At 36.2% G+C, this 17212-nt stretch overlaps 1 protein-coding gene across 5 annotated transcripts in view; it reads right to left on the reverse strand.

Annotated features, from left to right (window-relative positions):
• PRKG1 (protein kinase cGMP-dependent 1) overlaps nucleotides 1-17212 on the reverse strand; it is a gene marked incomplete at its 5' end in the record, with an annotated part of 1185104 nt that overhangs the window by 127811 nt on the left and 1040081 nt on the right. For 4 of the 5 annotated variants that reach the window (XR_014297858.1, XM_082673091.1, XM_082673088.1 and 1 more), the window contains one exon: nucleotides 5178-5243. Coding sequence is in view for 4 of the 5 variants with exons in the window: in XM_082673091.1 (XP_082529217.1) it covers nucleotides 5178-5243 (66 nt within the window). Of the gene's footprint in view, nucleotides 1-5177; nucleotides 5244-9796; nucleotides 10045-17212 lie in introns of those variants that run through there. The other variant, XM_082673089.1, reaches the window with a different exon arrangement.

The following is a 17212-nucleotide window of genomic DNA, read 5'->3' on the forward strand; positions in this document are numbered from 1 at the left end:
AACTCCTGGTGATAAACTGTCATTTTAGCTTGACATTACTAGTCAAAATAATTAGTTGCCAGTATGACACAGGAATTGACCAATCAGAATGGACACTGGTCCTGATGTATGCCAGACGCTCCTTTCTAGTTGCTGGATCAAGGAGAGATCTGGAGATTCCTGGCCACAGGAATCAGATCACCAGGCAGCAGAGGCGTGGGAAAAACACACAGGGAGCTCAGACTACTGCTATTTACCAACCAGTATGAAAGTGTTTCAATTTTTATAACCCATATGGCTACATCTTGGAGGTTACACAATAAATCAGGGATAGAGTTGAGACTCTAACTTAGATCTTAATTTCCTGGGGAAAATATGTAACTCTTTGAATATTTACTAGTAGTTATATTACTGTCTTTAAAAAGGTTCTCAACATGTCAACAAATAAGTTATCCTACGTGAACTCCTAGCTTCCTTAACAACTTACCATGCCAATGAAGAAGTAAACATTGCATAACTGATGAAGGAACACAATGATATAGTTACTTTTATATTTATTTCTTTTCATGGATTCCAAAACAAGAGATGCTAAATATTCTTAGTTGTGTTTTATATATTCAAGAACTTTATTAATGGAAATAGGTTGTTCTGTTAGATTAATATTCTTTTATGTCAATTTTCATGAGCTTTAGAAAGACTGCAGATAGACTGGGTAATTATTAAAATAATGACTATGCTGCAAGAAACCCATCCTCAGAGAATGCTTCCTGAGAAAACCATGTATCTGTTTATCATTTTCTAGTTTGTCAATGAGCAATTTTTAAAAAAATTCTGACATGCATGATTAGTTACAATAATGTTCTTTTGCTGTCCCTCTGGAATGATAAAGCATAATCACTGGCTTATGTAACATGGTACCTCAGTTGTAAATTTTTGAAAGAAGCTCCTTTTGTTGACAGTTCTAACATCTGCCATCTGTTTGCATGGGATGAAGCCCTGGTGCTCCCCTAATTGGCCATAAATTTGGTACCAGCAGCAGGCTTACGAGAAGATCCTTCAGTTACAGTTTGATTTTTTAAGCTGTGAATTCATCATTTGGTGAGAAGCCCAACTCCTCTCGTGAGCACAGAAATGCACCTCTTGAGCCCTAGACTCAAGCTGTCTTCTCTATATTTATGTGGGTTTTTTTTTACATCTTTATTGGGGTATAATTGCTTTACAATGGTGTGTTAGTTTCTGCTTTATAACAAAGTGAATCAGTTATACATATACATATGTTCCCATATCTCTTCCCTCTTGCGTCTCCCTCCCTCCCACCCTCCCTATCCCACCCCTCCAGGCGGTCACAAAGCACCAAGCCAATATCCCTGGGCCATGCAGCTGCTTCCCACTAGCTATCTACCTTATGTTTGGTAGTGTATATATGTCCATGCCTCTCTCTCGCCCTGTCACAGCTCACCCTTCCCCCTCCCCATATCCTCAAGTCTATATTTATGTTTAAAGCCAGACCTCCCTCAAGGTATCCTTTCTGTGTATACCCCTGAAGATAAACTTATGCTGATTAGAGAGAAAAACTGCTACATCCAAGGGATTCCAATACTTTCTCTAAGAAAAGGAAGGGCACATTTATTGAGTGCTTATTACACATCTTGTGCTGTGCATGGACCTTGATATGAATTAAATTGTTTGATCTTCAAACCAATTTTATAATTTAGGTGACAATATCCCATTTTGCAGATAGGGAAACTGAGACTTAGAATTTAAATAACTTGCCCATATTCTCATAACATGGTGCAGTAATTATTCAGTACTGAGCTTTATTTGACAGAGTCCATACACTCCCCACAGCACACTATATATGACTAGGTTTGAGAAAAGAGAATGGATGAGATCAAATGTATGTATGTGATGTTACTTGATGCTCCTTCATCTCTCGGGATCTCAGTTAACCAAAGTGAAGAACCTGCACTAGATGACTCACAATGTCCCATCAGTTTGTTCCTCTGACTTGATTAATCTGGGCCTTGCTATTTACCACGAAACCTTATCACGTTATTAAACTTTTATGGGTTTCAGTTTCTTTTTTTGTTAAACATCCTATCTTTTTTCCAGGTGGGATCTCATACGTGTGGAAATTCATAAATTACAAAGGACTGTAGAGATATAAACTGATACGGTTACCCATCCATCCCCAATCAGCTGGCAAACCCTCAGCCCCAGTGTCACTTCTTCCCTCACCAGATTCCCCTGCTTTATGCTATAGAGGCAAGATTAAGGCCATTCAAGTTCCCATAACTTTCCTTATTTACACCTCTACAAATTTTCTTTCTTTCCTCTTTTTCACTATTTCCAGAAATTTTCGGGCCTCTTACTGTTATGGCCTCTCCCGCTGCGGAGCACAGGCTCCGGACGCACAGGCTCAGCGGCCATGGCTCACGGGCCCAGCCGCTCCGTGGCACGGGGAATCTTCCGGGACCGGGGCATGAACCCGTGTCCCCTGCATCGGCAGGCGGACTCTCAACCACTGCGCCACCAGGGAAGCCCGATGTCAGCAATTTTTAAGTTAATTTTAAGTTAACTCTAATGAGTTATTGTCCCATATTCTCTACCTCCTGCAGGGCATCTGTTCCTGAGTGTCCAACTTGTATGTCAAATTCATTATATTTTTAGTGAAAAATCATTATGCCTCCCAAACTAATTTTTTTTTCAACATTCTTTCTAGATCTTCTTAATCCTGACTACACCCCTAATTTCTCCCTTAGCCTTCACATTCAGTCAAGTGTTAAGCCCTCTGGGTTTACCTCTTCATTCTAATGTACTTCTCCCATTAATGTTCTCATGATCACCACTTGGATTTACAGACTGCCAATCAGATATTCTGTCTCTACCCTCTCCCTCTAATTCATCTTACACAGCCTTCTCAGTGTTCTAGTGACACTATCTGGCTGCAGAGAACTGTCAAAGTCACCCTTCTCCCACCACTTGGTAATCTTGGTGAACCAGCCCCTACATGTTTGTGAACGTTTCTGTCACAGCTCCTCCAACTACCTTTACACAGCCTCCCTGGAGCCAGTAGAAATGGCTCATAGTCCTATTCTGAGTACTGCTTATGCTATTCACTCTATTTATCTTGCTTCTCCTATACTTACAGATTTATCTAATAAAACCATTTATTCCATGAAGACTTCCCTGATTCTCCCCAGAAGCAGTCAATTCCCTTCTCTGGACTCCCACAGTACACTGTGGACCATTCTTGCCTTCTGCTTTGCATGACGGTTATTTGTATAAATGCCACAATTCCTCCATTAGAAGCTAACCCCCCAAACCAGGATCTGTGCTGCTCCTTTGATTCTTCTCACAGCCCTTAACAATGCCTCGTATGTGCTACAGCCTCAGAAAAACGTTAGTCAAATGAAAAAAAGACTGAACAGGTAATTGTTGTTTCTGGGAACCAGATGAAGAATATCTGTTTCAGAAATATTCATGGATATAGCTATCATTCTGCAATGATGCCACTGCTCTGGTTCTAGAGATCCAGCACAGAGGGGCATGCAAAAGTGAGATCTGTGAATCAAGTGGGATTCCTCTACGTCCAGAGGCCCCTGAGCTCAACATTCAACTCCTTCATTCTGAACTGATCATATCTGCCCCTCAGTTTCATTCCACACTGACATTCACAGCCTATTCTAGCTCTAATGGCTCCACTAAAATGGATGCTTTATGGTTCTTCTCCTGGGTCAGGCACTTGGCTTTTGTGATAAATGTATCCACATACACAGCAAAGAGAAAACATCTGGAGGACTGCTTCCAGACAGTAGACATGCATTTTACTCAGGCTATTGGAGAGTCAATAATCTGATATTTGTAGTTTAACCTGTAAAGCATTCAGGTAATGGGGCTAGCAAGGCAGAATAAATGAAAGGAACAGGGAACAGCATCACTGAACAAACTTTTAATGGCCCTAAATATGTCTATGTGTAGAACTGATGCTTTCTCCAAAAGTGTCTTCCTAAATGCTTCTATTTTAGAAATTTGGGGGTGGGAGAATAGAGGAGAAAACTAAAACATGCTCAAGGAATAGTCCATTTCCTAGTAACAATAATAAATTTATATTATATAAACATAAAATAATTTATAATTATTATAAAATATACTATAAATATTTTATAAATTATAAAATATAATTGAAAAATACTACTAATTATTATTTTAAAAAATTTACACAAATAGCATTGGTCAAGTGTCTCCTGGGTAAAGACCACTTGGACACATGCTTTTCTTTTCTTTTTTTTTTAACATCTTTATTGGAGTATAATTGCTTTACAATGGCGTGTTAGTTCCTGCTTTATAACAAAGTGAATCCGCTATACATATACATATATCCCCATATCTCCTCCCTCTGCGTCTCCGTCCCACCCTCCCTATCCCACCCCTGTAGGTGGTCACAAAGCACCGAGCTGATCTCCCTGTGCTATGAGGCTGCTTCCCACTAGCTATCTATTTTACGTTTTACATTTGGTAGTGTATATATGTCCATGCCACTCCCTCGCTTTGTCCCAGCTTAACCTTTCCCCGTGTCCTCAAGTCCATTCTCTACATCTGCATATTTATTCCTGTCCTGCCCTTAGGTCCTTCATAACCATTTTTTTTTTTAGATTCCATATATATGTATTAGCATATGGTATTTGTTTTTCTCTTTCTGACCTACTTCACTCTGTATGACAGACTCTAGGTCCATCCACCTCACTACAAATAACCCAACTGCATTTCTTTTCATGGCCAAGTAATATTCCATTGTATATATGTGCCACATCTTCTTTATCCATTCATCTGTCAATGGACACTTAGGTTGCTTCCATGTCCTGGTTATTGTAAATAGAGCTGCAATGAACACGCTTTTCTCATGTGTTCTCATCAATCCTCATGATATCTCTATGATGTTGCATTATCCCCAGTTCCCAAATGAGCTGAGGTGAAGTTCACAGTGGTTACATACCTTGTTAAAGATCACAAAGTTGGAATGGCAGAGTGAGCCACTTCCAAGAATAACAGGGAATACGAATCAAATATAGAACTCATTTTAAATAAAAAGATATAAAACAGGTATTAATAGCTCCATGAAGCGATGTCTAATTCCAGGAACTTATGTGTGTCACTGATATGAGTGTGCAATATGCATAAGAAAGCAAGGCACTTACTCTCTGTCGATCACAAGGCAGGTTACAGCTTCTGCAGCAATTACGTTTGCTGTTCTGACATCTTCCCTATACAAAAAATAGAGAGAGATTGAAGTAAAACACCCTTTAATATCAAAGAAAAGTGTTCATTATGATTAATTCAAGACACATATTAAATTATGTATACTCTTCTGAGTTTTGCACTTCCAGGTTTAAGCTTTGTTCATGTTTCAAATTTCTTTGTCCTGAGGAACCATATTACTCTTGTCATTTATCACACAAATCTTACAATTATAATCTAGTAGTTATAATTTTCAAACTTAATTTTCACTTACACAAATGAAACAAAATTTTGTATCACCATTCCGTATGCTAGTTGGGGAATTAATGAATTAATTGGATGATGATAAAGACAGTAATGAACATGAATAGGTAAACTTTTTAAAAAACCTGAAGATATAATTCTGGAAACTTGAGTATCTAATCCATTCGTGTATGAATTTATCATTATTACCCTGAGAATAATGGACCTGTTTTAATCATTTTCTTACTTTGGAGACCCTGTACTTATGTGACCAATCTTTTGGCAACTTATAATAAACAGTTATTCACCTACACCAGAGCTTATGGCTGTTCAAGAACATTCAACAAATCTTAATCACTCTGATTGAAATATGTATATACTGTTCCTTTGTAAGCATCTAAATGGTCACTGCAGGAATATCTATCAACCTCTTAAACCTTTATAAATCTGCCATGGTATCTCATCTTATCCAGCAGTCAAAGGTGGATTTGGTAAATTAACATTCACATTTCATTTTGAGCTACTAAAAATTTAAAAGTACCACTGTCATGGAAACATTAAGTTATACTTGAAACACTGTTTCCTAGTAAGGTAAAATTTCTAATATAATTAATGATAAATATAAGTTTGAAATACATTACAGAGATATGTACATAGGAAATAATATGGTGTTAATAACCATCTAAAAATCATAATTGAAACATCATATGTCTCTAATATCGGGCTTTAACGTCTTGAAAATAAAGACTTTCCCAGTGGATTTTTATTTTTTCAAAATACACTAAGTTCTCACAGATACTTCTGAACTATATTTTTCCATTGATCCTTTTGTCTTTCACTGTTGCTACATGCTGCTGCTACCACTACAGTTGCTTTGTAGTAACTATTAGTATTTAGTATTTGGAAAAGCAGTTTCCCCTACCAAAATTCTTTTTCAGAAATATCTTGATGATATTCTTAAGCACTCATATTTCATAAAGATTTTAAAATCATTTTTCCACATCTAAAGAAACCCACAATGGGATTCTAGTAGAGTTGTATTACATTTTTACATTGATTTCAGAAGAACTTTCTGATTATATTAATTTTCCTTGCAAGAGCACAGCATGACTCTCCTGTTTTCAGATCGAGTTTTATGTCTTAATCTTTCTTAATCTTTTTCACTTAATCTTTTTCCTAGCATTTTTTAAAAAAGTATTCTTAGGTGTTTTATATTATCAGTTTCTCTTATGGCATTCCTTTTCCATTTCTGTTTCTCATTGGTTATTGCTATTAAAGAAAAAACCTATTGATTATTGTATATTTTTAATCTACCTACCATACAAAGTTCACTTCTGATCCTAAAATTTCTATTTCAGTCTCTTCAATTTCCAGTATGATCCTCCCAATGCCCCCCGTACATCCTCCACCTTCCAGCCAAACTGGCTCCTCTAAACGACTGGACACAAGATCTCCTTCCTGTCATGAGTTCTTCTTACCAAGCCTTCCCTAAGCTAGGAACTTCCTCTCCAACTCCTTGACCAGTTCACACCTGCTTACCCTTTATATCTCGGCTTAGGTGCCCCTTTCCTCAGGGATGCCATGCTGAATTAACTAGGTTGGGTTCCCTATTTATCTGTTCCCATGGCCTTATGTACCTCTCCATCCAAGTACCTATCACGGTTTATAATCTATGCATTTATTTGTTGGTTAATGGCTCTATCCTCCTTCCACTAAACGTTATGAAGGCAGGGTCCATGGCTAGTTTTGCTCCCCATTTTATACTGAGTGGCTGGAACAGATGAGTTGCTTAGTAAGTGTGTGAATAGGAATCTTGAAACCTTGGGAAGAATAGAGTTCAGGCTTTGGAGTCACACTCTCTTCAGTTTTACAAAACAAGGTATACACACTTTATGAAAGCCTCAATTTCCTCATCTATAAAAATGGGAACGATAACAGTGCCCACTTAATGGTCTTAAATGCAATAATGATGTTTTTCATAATGCCTAGCACAGAGACAGCAGTGGGCCCTGCCGTTCATTACTTCTAATTTTTCTCATCACCAATACTGTCTTTGTGGAGGCGCTGTCTGGTATTTTATGAAATGCTACTACCTAAGAACAAAGTGAGGATTTTCTTTCTGTTCCATAGAAATAGATAATATATTTTCAAGTCCATTATTATTTCTATGCAGTAATTTTTGGTGAAGTGGACACAACAGACAGAAGTCATCAGTAATGCCCATCAGGTGCCTTATAAATTGTATGAATGACGTATTTCTTAGGAGACTGCTCACGTCAGCATACGTTACTACAAGTTGCTGCCAGTGTATTTTTTAAAAATCTATCACAGCTTTATAGAAAACAAACTTTCCCTAAAATATATTTCTACCTTGACAACTTAAAATTGCCCACAGAGTCTTTAAAAATATAACATATGAAAAATAATGCTTCATTTTCAACATATTTTCCATGCATATGAATTTAAAAAATGCTTTCATCACAAATGTCCAACATTTTAAAACTGTATCCTATGTCTGGTCTAAATTGCATATACTTTCAAAATAAATGCAATTTCCTTGCAACGAAAAGAAAATACATAGATATTTTTAAATGTAGATGGTGAAAAATCAAAGATCAGAAAAGTGACATAGTCAATAGAAATTGAGAATATTTTATTTTAAAAAAGGAAACTTTGTAAGTTATGGTCTACAATCAGGCTCAGTACCTAGTAATGTGACATGTATCAAAACAAAAAGATGCATAACATGGAGAAAAAACAGCATATTAAACAGTGGATTATAATATTTGCCATCTATTGAGCATCTAGTATATATCAGGAACTATATTAAACAATCTGCACAAATCTCAGTTAATGCATATAACAGAGGGTGGGTATTTTATCTGAAATTTACACTTGGGGATAAATGTTATGTAATACACCAAAAGACACACATAGCTAATGAGTCGCAGTCTTGGTATTTGAACAAAGAGCTGTCTGGCTCCAAAGCCCATGTTCTTTTCTCAACAGTTCACTGCCTATACCCTCTGCTATAAGATTTTAAATTGACAACTATTCTAAATTCATTCTACTGCAGGATGACATCTGACCAGTAAGCACTCATAATGTCTCCCTGCCCATCAGTATAAAAATTATATTTAATACTTAACTATTTTAAAAAGCAGCATTAATATGTTTATGGGTGCCCAACTGCAAAGCTAAATCAATAAACCATTTCGATTCTCCAATTATTAGAGTTCCTATCCATAGTATGTCATAGCCCTGCTATGTTGCTTTATAACAATGTTATATAACAATAGAAAATCATTCAATGCCAAGTTCATTCAATGCCAAACTCATGCTGCCATTACAATGTTATTGCGTTTCTACTTAAGATGTTTAATGCCACTATGCCTGCCTATGTAGGTGTCTGGAAATGCCGTCCCTGCGTACCCAGAGAGCTTGCTCCTGGAAAAATGCTACCTGATCTAGTATTGACATATATTAATCCCTTATTTTAGGAGAGACTGTAGAAACTTCTGATGAGAGAATATATTTATGTAAGCTGACAATACTGTGACTTACTGTGTGTGCTTATTTCCTTTATAGGACCAAGGACCATGGTAAAAGCAAATATCACTTGGACTGAGATATGAAATATTAAATACTCATAAAACAGGGATGTCCCAATAGCTCCATAGCTATGTAACATATCTACATAGCTGTTATGATACTGGTTTCACGCAGAACATGTGCCAAGGTAGCAGGGGCTTCATGTAATACTAGTTTAGACATGGGGAAAAGAAGAGGGAGATAATATTCCTTTTAAAAAACTGAGCTTTCTTTTAGTTTTACTTTTTGGCATATCAGGGTGTTTGAGCATTTCTAATAGAATAATATATGAGACTTTGAAAAAACATCAGCAAGAGAATTTTATAAATAGAATTTTAAGATAACGTCTAATATACTTAAACCTTTCACCAAACACATATTGCCTCTGAGCACAGCACACTTCTTTATAGGAGGTAAAGCTCCATGTATCTACATAACAGTCCAGGTCTAACATGCACATTGTCTTTAAAAATAGAAATCTCATATTCATTTATTTTTGTACCTGTATATTAGTTTATTTCAGCATGACAATTAATAAACATGTACTACTGCAGAAATAGCTACTGTTTGGCAAATTAACAGATATTTCACAAACTTGCCATTAATTAATGAACAAAAGCTATGCAGTTTAGTAGTGTTCTTTTTTTAAGCATTTTTGGAGGAGTTAGAAATTCCTTTCAATGAAATCACAGAGCATGAAAAAATATCCAAAAATATTTGCAAATACAGTTTTCTGTGCACTGACTCTGATATTCTCTGAACTTCATCACTGGAATCTTCATCATCACTGCACCCCAAAGTAGAGTCGCTGTCAGTATCTGAATAATCCATAGCAAGGGTTTACATTGACTCTTCTCTTTCTGAAGCAATTCTCTCATGTCTCATGGCTGCTAGGGAACTCTATAGTACATTGACATCTCTCCGGGAACACAGAGCGTACAAGGCCAAAGCAGAACGGTTTACGCAAAGTAACTGTTCCAGGAGAGGCTCTCCCTTTTCGGCTCTAGAGCAATTTGACTGCTGTCATCAGAGTCCTAGCATTCCCTCGGTGTCAGCCTTGATGGAAAAGTGACACTACTCCAATGGCTTGACAGCTTAGAGCAACCATGGGTCAGAGCCCTTCATTCTCATTCAAGTGCAACAGGCAAGGTCCACAGTTAAATTTAGGACAAAATAAATCCTTTACATCTCAAACTCAAAGGCAATCATACTACCACACATAGGATGTTCAAAACTGATAGGCTATGACAAGCATGCAAGAGCCACTTGAAATTAGACTTTGAATTAATTATGAACTAGAATTGCAGAGTTTGTGGCAAATTCAACTGTGCTATTTGAAAGTTTGGTCCCAGAGGAGGTAAGTGTCGTGAAAAAAAAAGTTGTATCAGGCCATTCACCAACTCTATTTCCTATTTAGTCATGAAGTTATTCTAACATGATTTGTAACTCCCACACTCCAATAGAACACATACACTAAGTGTAAAATGAATTAATGCAAATAAACACTTGTCTTCTAACCAAGCTTGGCATAGAGTAAGCAACCAATAAATGTTAACTATCACCATCATCATCATCACTGCTGTCACTTTAGGATCCTCTGACATCTAGAAAGCATGTTACCCTTCTGGATAGAGTTCCTCTCAGGAAATCTCCTTTCCTAAAATTCTATTCTAAATCAGTCTCCCAATTGTTTTCGGACGCTACCTTCTCAGTTTGTTTTCCTGAATCCTCTTCCTTGGTTCACTAGAAAATAGGTGTTTCTCCAAAATTCTTTTTTTGGCCTTCTTTTTGATTGCTCTAACTCTTCTTATTGGGGAAATCTCACATAATCTTATGGCATCAGCTGTTAGTTTTATATTAATGACTTTTAAGTCTTCATTTCTAACTTTACCTTTCTCCTACTGGACACCCTTGTCTGAAAGTTCCATTGCAACCTCTAATTAAAACCTAACTCATTTTCTTTTAACCTCAAAACCACTGTTTTCCTTGGGTTCCCTATCCGGGTAAATGACATCACCATTCTTGTATTTGCCTAGGCTCAAAAGATTGGATTCATTTTTATTACTCTCCTTTCTCCATCACTGCCTATGATTGATTATACTAGTTCTATCTTTGCCTTATCTCTTATATCCATCCTTGCTTTGCATTCTCATAGCCACTGCTTTACTTTGGGCCTTCACCATCTCTACCCCGGAACGCTGATCAGGCCTTATAACTGACCTCCTTGCCACCACTCTCTCTCTCCTCTACGTCATATCTCACTTTGCCGCACATTTTCAAATGTAAATCCAGTCATGTCAGTTCTTTGCATGAGAACTTGCAAAAGAAAAAAGAAAAGTTTCTATACTGTCCTTTAGAGTTTGACGTCCTCCACTAACTGACCTCTCACCTTTCTAGGTACTATACGGACGATCCTCTGCTGCACCTGCAACAAATAACTGTTTCCTTAAAATACGCCAGCTGTCATCTCCATGCCTGCGCACATGCAGGCGGCTCCTCCAAGAGCCGTTTATTCCAGTTCAAACTTTCATCCATGCAAACTTCCATGATTTTCCAGTAGCAATTTGAAGGGAAAAAAAATCCACGTAAGAAATACGTCTACGTACTAATCACGGAAAAAAAAATGTAGTTAAACAAACAAAAAAGAGAGAAAATAGAAAAATACTATAATACCATCTGCCAGGTGCCAGGAGATAACTAAGGTTAACACCTTGGTGAATATCTTTCAAACACTTTATTATTCTTAAGTATTCACATGTTTCATGAAGATAATGTCAATGTTTATTTTAACAAATATTTACTGAGGGCTATTACATTCTGAATGTCTGAACCTTATGGTCTAGTTGGGACAGAAGTTAAATTAGTATGCAAAAAAATGCTGATCAAATAGCATGCAAACAGAGATCTAATAGAGAGGATGTCATTTTGAAATTCAGAGGACAGACAGCCTTTTTGAGGACATTAAAAATTAAGACACCCCCCCCCCAAATGAGTTGAATTAGCAAGATGAGTCAGGGAAAGAAAAACATGCAGTAACCCCGAGGTAGGAAATAACTTATTATAAAAAAAGAAGGTTGAAATTCAGGGATAGAGTAAAAGAAGGCAGGGGCCAGGAGAAACCAGAAAGGAAGGCAGGGTCCCATCATTCAGATCCTGTAGACTAGTCCAAGGATCTACTTTTCAAAAGAGATTGACTAAGGGAAACTTTTTTCCTTTACCATATTAATAAAATCTTAAAAATTAGGTGGAAAGCACAAACAGAGGAAACAATTTGTATGAAATAAAGTATTGAGGAAATAATTTTAGATGAGTCAGTTTAATTTTTTTTTTTTTTTTGCGGTGTGCGGGCCTCTCACTGTTGTGGCCTCTCCCATTGCGGAGCACAGGCTCCGGACGCGCAGGCTCAGAGGTCATGGCTCACAGGCCCAGCTGCTCCGCGGCATGTGGGATCCTCCCGAACCAGGGTACGAACCCACGTCCCCTGCATCGGCAGGCAGACTCTCAACCACTGCGCCACCAGGGAAGCCCTAGATGAGTCATTTTAAAACACTGATGTCCTTTTCACTTATTAAAGTAAATGTTACTGTATGGAAATCCATATATTAAAGAATATATCTAAACAGAAAATATGATCTCTGCCCTTTAGAACCTTCCAATGTAGAATATAGGAGTAAGGAAAAAACAAATGCATAAAAATCAATGTATTATCAGGAATATTTGTCAACTCATGACGAACAAAGACTTGAGTTTGAACTAGATACATTTTCCAGAGTCCACCCAAGGCAGTCTCTGCTTTTTCATTGATAACAGGGACTCATGACATGACCTCAAAGAGGATGTTTCTCTAGGCAGAGCAATGATAAGTGTTACCAATAAAGTAACTCCAAAGTTTATCCTTTCCGGTAACATAGGTGTATATTTCCATTCACTGCATTAATTCACTTTCTGAGAGAATGCAAATCCTTTTGGATCTACACCCATGCACGGTCACAATAAATAGAGTGATGAATTTGGAAGAACTCAATTTTCACATTCTTTTTTCATATTACTTCTGCTGGGTCGATGGCACAGTGCTTTTTTTTTTTTTTTTTTTGCGGTATGCAGGCCTGTCACTGTTGTGGCCTCTCCCGTTGTGGTGCACAGGCTCCGGATGCGCAGGCTCAGCGGCCATGGCTCACGGGCCTAGCCACTCCACGGCATGTGGGATCTTCCCAGACCAGGGCATGAACCCGTGTCCCCTGAATCGTCAGGCGGACTCTAAACCACTGCGCCACCAGGGAAGCCCCGGCACAATGAATTTTTGATGTGACTTATGAACTCTGCATTCTATGGCATGCTTCAATAACAATGAACATAGACTTTTATTAGATTGAACCAAAGAGATTGCTGTTTTTGCAGGTTAAAATGGCCAATTATTGGCAATTTCATGTTTCAACCTAATACATGGAATTAGTGTAAGTGAAAGGGGATGGAAAAGCAATGGCAGAGCGACACATATTGCTATTTCTTTTCTGTTGTGCTCCCTTTGTGTCATAAACTGAACTGACTTCAGCATAATCCATATTGCTTCCATATTCCATATGTGATTCCTCTGAATGTTGACAGATGGATGGCATTTGCTCTTCTATCTAGTCATTAAAGATAATTCTCTGTCCATTCTATTGTAACTACGATAAGAACCACAGAAGAAATTCCGAGTCCCAGTGTTTTGCTGTTGTTATTGTTGCTAGAGTACAAATGGTATTTACTTTGTGTTCTGGCTTCAAATATTAAACTCTTTGGTAGAGTCTTACAAATTTAAAGAATGTCTCCCTAGAGTGTATTTTATGGAGAGAAAGAAGAGTGTGTTGTTCTCATTTATTCCTTATTATTATTTTATTAGCTGTTCAGAAGTACAGATTTAGATATTACATTGCCATTGTTTCCTTAGGGGCCTATTTGGTTTATTTCTGAATGATTTACAGGTATTTTCATTGAAGAAGAAAAAAGAAGAAAGAATTTTACTCTAATTAAAAATTTAAAAAAAGTCAAACCTGGAGTACATTATAATAGATGTTCTATTCATTTACTCAAGTCAAACACTCACTTTCTTCTTAACACTATGCTTCCTCTTCTTTGAACCATACTTCGTAATATAATATGGATTAAGAGATCAATAAATCTAATAGCTGTTTTTTCTTTTCAGATAATGATGCATGTAATTTTGTAATGTAGTTGGCCAAATAAAGTTGGAATTTCAGGAGAAGACATTAATAGACAAATTATTTCATGGGTGTTTCATGGGTCATGAGTACTTTCAAGAATAAAATAATGCGTGGTATTTTCCTTTTTCTTTGTTTCATCTGTATTCCACAGAGCTGAAAACTGATTCTTCAATTGTTTTCCTATTTTTAAAATAGAGGAAAAAACATTCAAATGATGACTGGTAAAAACGTACTAAAACTTCAACTGATGCATGTTTGAAATGAATGTTAATTTCCTTGGTCACATATTTCAAAGGATTATTGCCTTTATAAAGTGCCTTCAAGCCAGGAGGATGTCCTTTCCTATAAAGAATTCTAGACAACATGCCAGAAGAGTGTCTCCTATTTTTTGTTCTATTGCCAACTTAGTGGGTGACCTTGAGAAAATGTCCCATTCTCTGTTTCATTTTTCAGATGTGAAACGGTGATTGAAATAACTGCTCTGTTCTCCTCTGTAATTAGTTTTACCAACATGGAACACTTTTTAAAAGTTCTAATAATTATTATGGTTTTCAATGCTCCTGAAACAATTCATCCCAAATCAAAGGATATTTCTTTAGATTAAAAAAGGCATCATAATCTTGTAATTGTGATCTACCATCTGAATATGTAAGCAGAATATTAAGGCATAGATTTTCACAGTAACATTTTTTTATCTGTGACTAAAAATGTATTTTCACATAGAAATCAGACACGTTCATTTGAAACAAGAGTCTCATGATCAGAAGTCAAGAACTATGTAATAAATGTTTATAAAATCATTATTTTGACTGGTAAAAATTATATTGAGATTTTAATTGGGCTCTTTTAGGGAAAAGAAATATCTAGAATTTTAAAATAAACTGTAAAAGATCGCTTTCTTTTGGTACTTGCTCATCAAATATTTCATATTTTGTATTATTTGAATAAAGAGCTAGCTCTCTAAACAAAATTCTTCAATTAACCTAATATGCTATAATTTCATCCAAATCAAAGATTAACTTTGAATCAAAAATAAACAGAAGAAACTTTGAATCAAAAATAAACAAAGAAACAACTTAATGGATAAAGAAAGGAAAGTCATGGCTATGTGTATAATAAGGCCAATTTGAATAAAAAGTGCTAAAGTCAAACCACTGCCTAAAATTTAAACTCTTCAGTTGGCGTTGGTTAGAAAAAACAAACAGGGTATTGAATTTATTACAGTGAGAGAAATGCAAATGCATGTGAATACACTACTGGTAGGAAAACAATCTAGTATAACCTTTGCAGACAATTCAGCTTTGTATAACAATTTAGCACTATTTTAAAATATTTTTCTTGCAATTATTTATCTCACATACATATTCATGGTTTGGGGAAATAATGACATTAACAGGATGTTACAAGAGCATTGTGTATAATAATGTTGGAAATAACCTAAATATCTACCAATGTAGAATTGACTAAATAAAATTTTCTACAGTAAGACAAGGGAATATTAATAAAATTAAAAGAACTGAAGAGAACCTATATGAATATGATCTCCAGGATATCTTGAGTGAAAAGACCATAGTGCAGAACCATGTATAATATGCTTTCATTTATATAAATTACACACACACACACACACACTCACACAAATAAGCATACATTAAAATACAGGAATTATTTTAGGATGCATTAGAAAAAGTAATTATATCCAGGAAGAGAATGTATGATTAAAGGGTAGAAGAAAGAGGGAGATTACTTCTGTAGCTTTTGAATTTTATACTATGTACCTGAATTACCCATCATAAAATAAATATTTTTAAAAGTAAATATATGAAATAATGGAAATTAACTCTTACAAGCAATTTTTGGGTAGAGAGGCTGATGAGGTCTTTCACTCTCTTGGAAGGCCTAGTCTGTACTGAGGGCATAGGTAGCTATTGTCCATCGCTGGGCCACCCCTCAAGCCTCATCCCATAGCCATCCCCAACTAGCAGAGCTAGAGCTAACTCATGCTGGCCCAGTCAGATCACACTGAAGAGATACCAGCTTTGCAGATGGGGCAAGTAAAAATACTTGACACGGTATCTTCCCAGTGTCACTTACAACACTGCCTTTTGCCCCGTTTTCACTGGCAGCAATTATAGGGACTAGATGACAAACCAAGGAAGGTATTTTTTGAGCAGGGACATCAGCTTCTTAACACCCTTAACCACAGTTAGGTTGACACTTTGGAGCTCTTAAAAGGTTAAGTTACCAATTCTATTTGTATACAGAAAACATTTCATATAGATATACATGTACGTATATAATAATTAATATATATTTAATATTGCTTTGAGATTGTATTTTTAATATATCCACTAGAAATTGGGAAACAAATTTTTTCTCTATAATATTTTTCATAATTTATTATTGTCATTATGGTTATTATTATTATAGCATACTTAATCGCAATAGATTTTATTCATTCTTGTTTACCTACTGATAAACCATCATAACTGCCATGCTTCTTCTATTAATCTGGAAAGTTCCCCAAGGATGAACAGTTATCTCTTAATAGTGATTAAGTCCCTCTGTTGTTAATACAAAAACATGCTTTCAAAGTGTAATCAAGGATTTAATGACACATTGATGAAATTTTCTAATATGGCTTACTAATCTGAAAACTGCATAAATAAAAATGATTTATTGCTTAATACAGAAAAGAATGGCACTCATTCATTCATTTATTCATTCACAAACTAGGGTTTCCAGATTTAGCAGATAAAAACACACAGCATCCAATTTAATTTGAATTTCAGATAAACAATGATTTTTTTAGTATGAGTGTCCTATGTAATAATATAATTGTAGTAAAAAAAATTCATAGTTTATTTGAAATTCAAATTTAACTGGTATCTTGTATTTTATCTGGCAACCCTAAATAAGTTTCTGAATATCAACTCTGAGCCAGGTGCTGTCCTAGG

This window comes from Grampus griseus (genome assembly GCF_964374135.1).
Source record: "Grampus griseus genome assembly, chromosome: 16".
Lineage (NCBI taxonomy): Eukaryota > Metazoa > Chordata > Mammalia > Artiodactyla > Delphinidae > Grampus > Grampus griseus.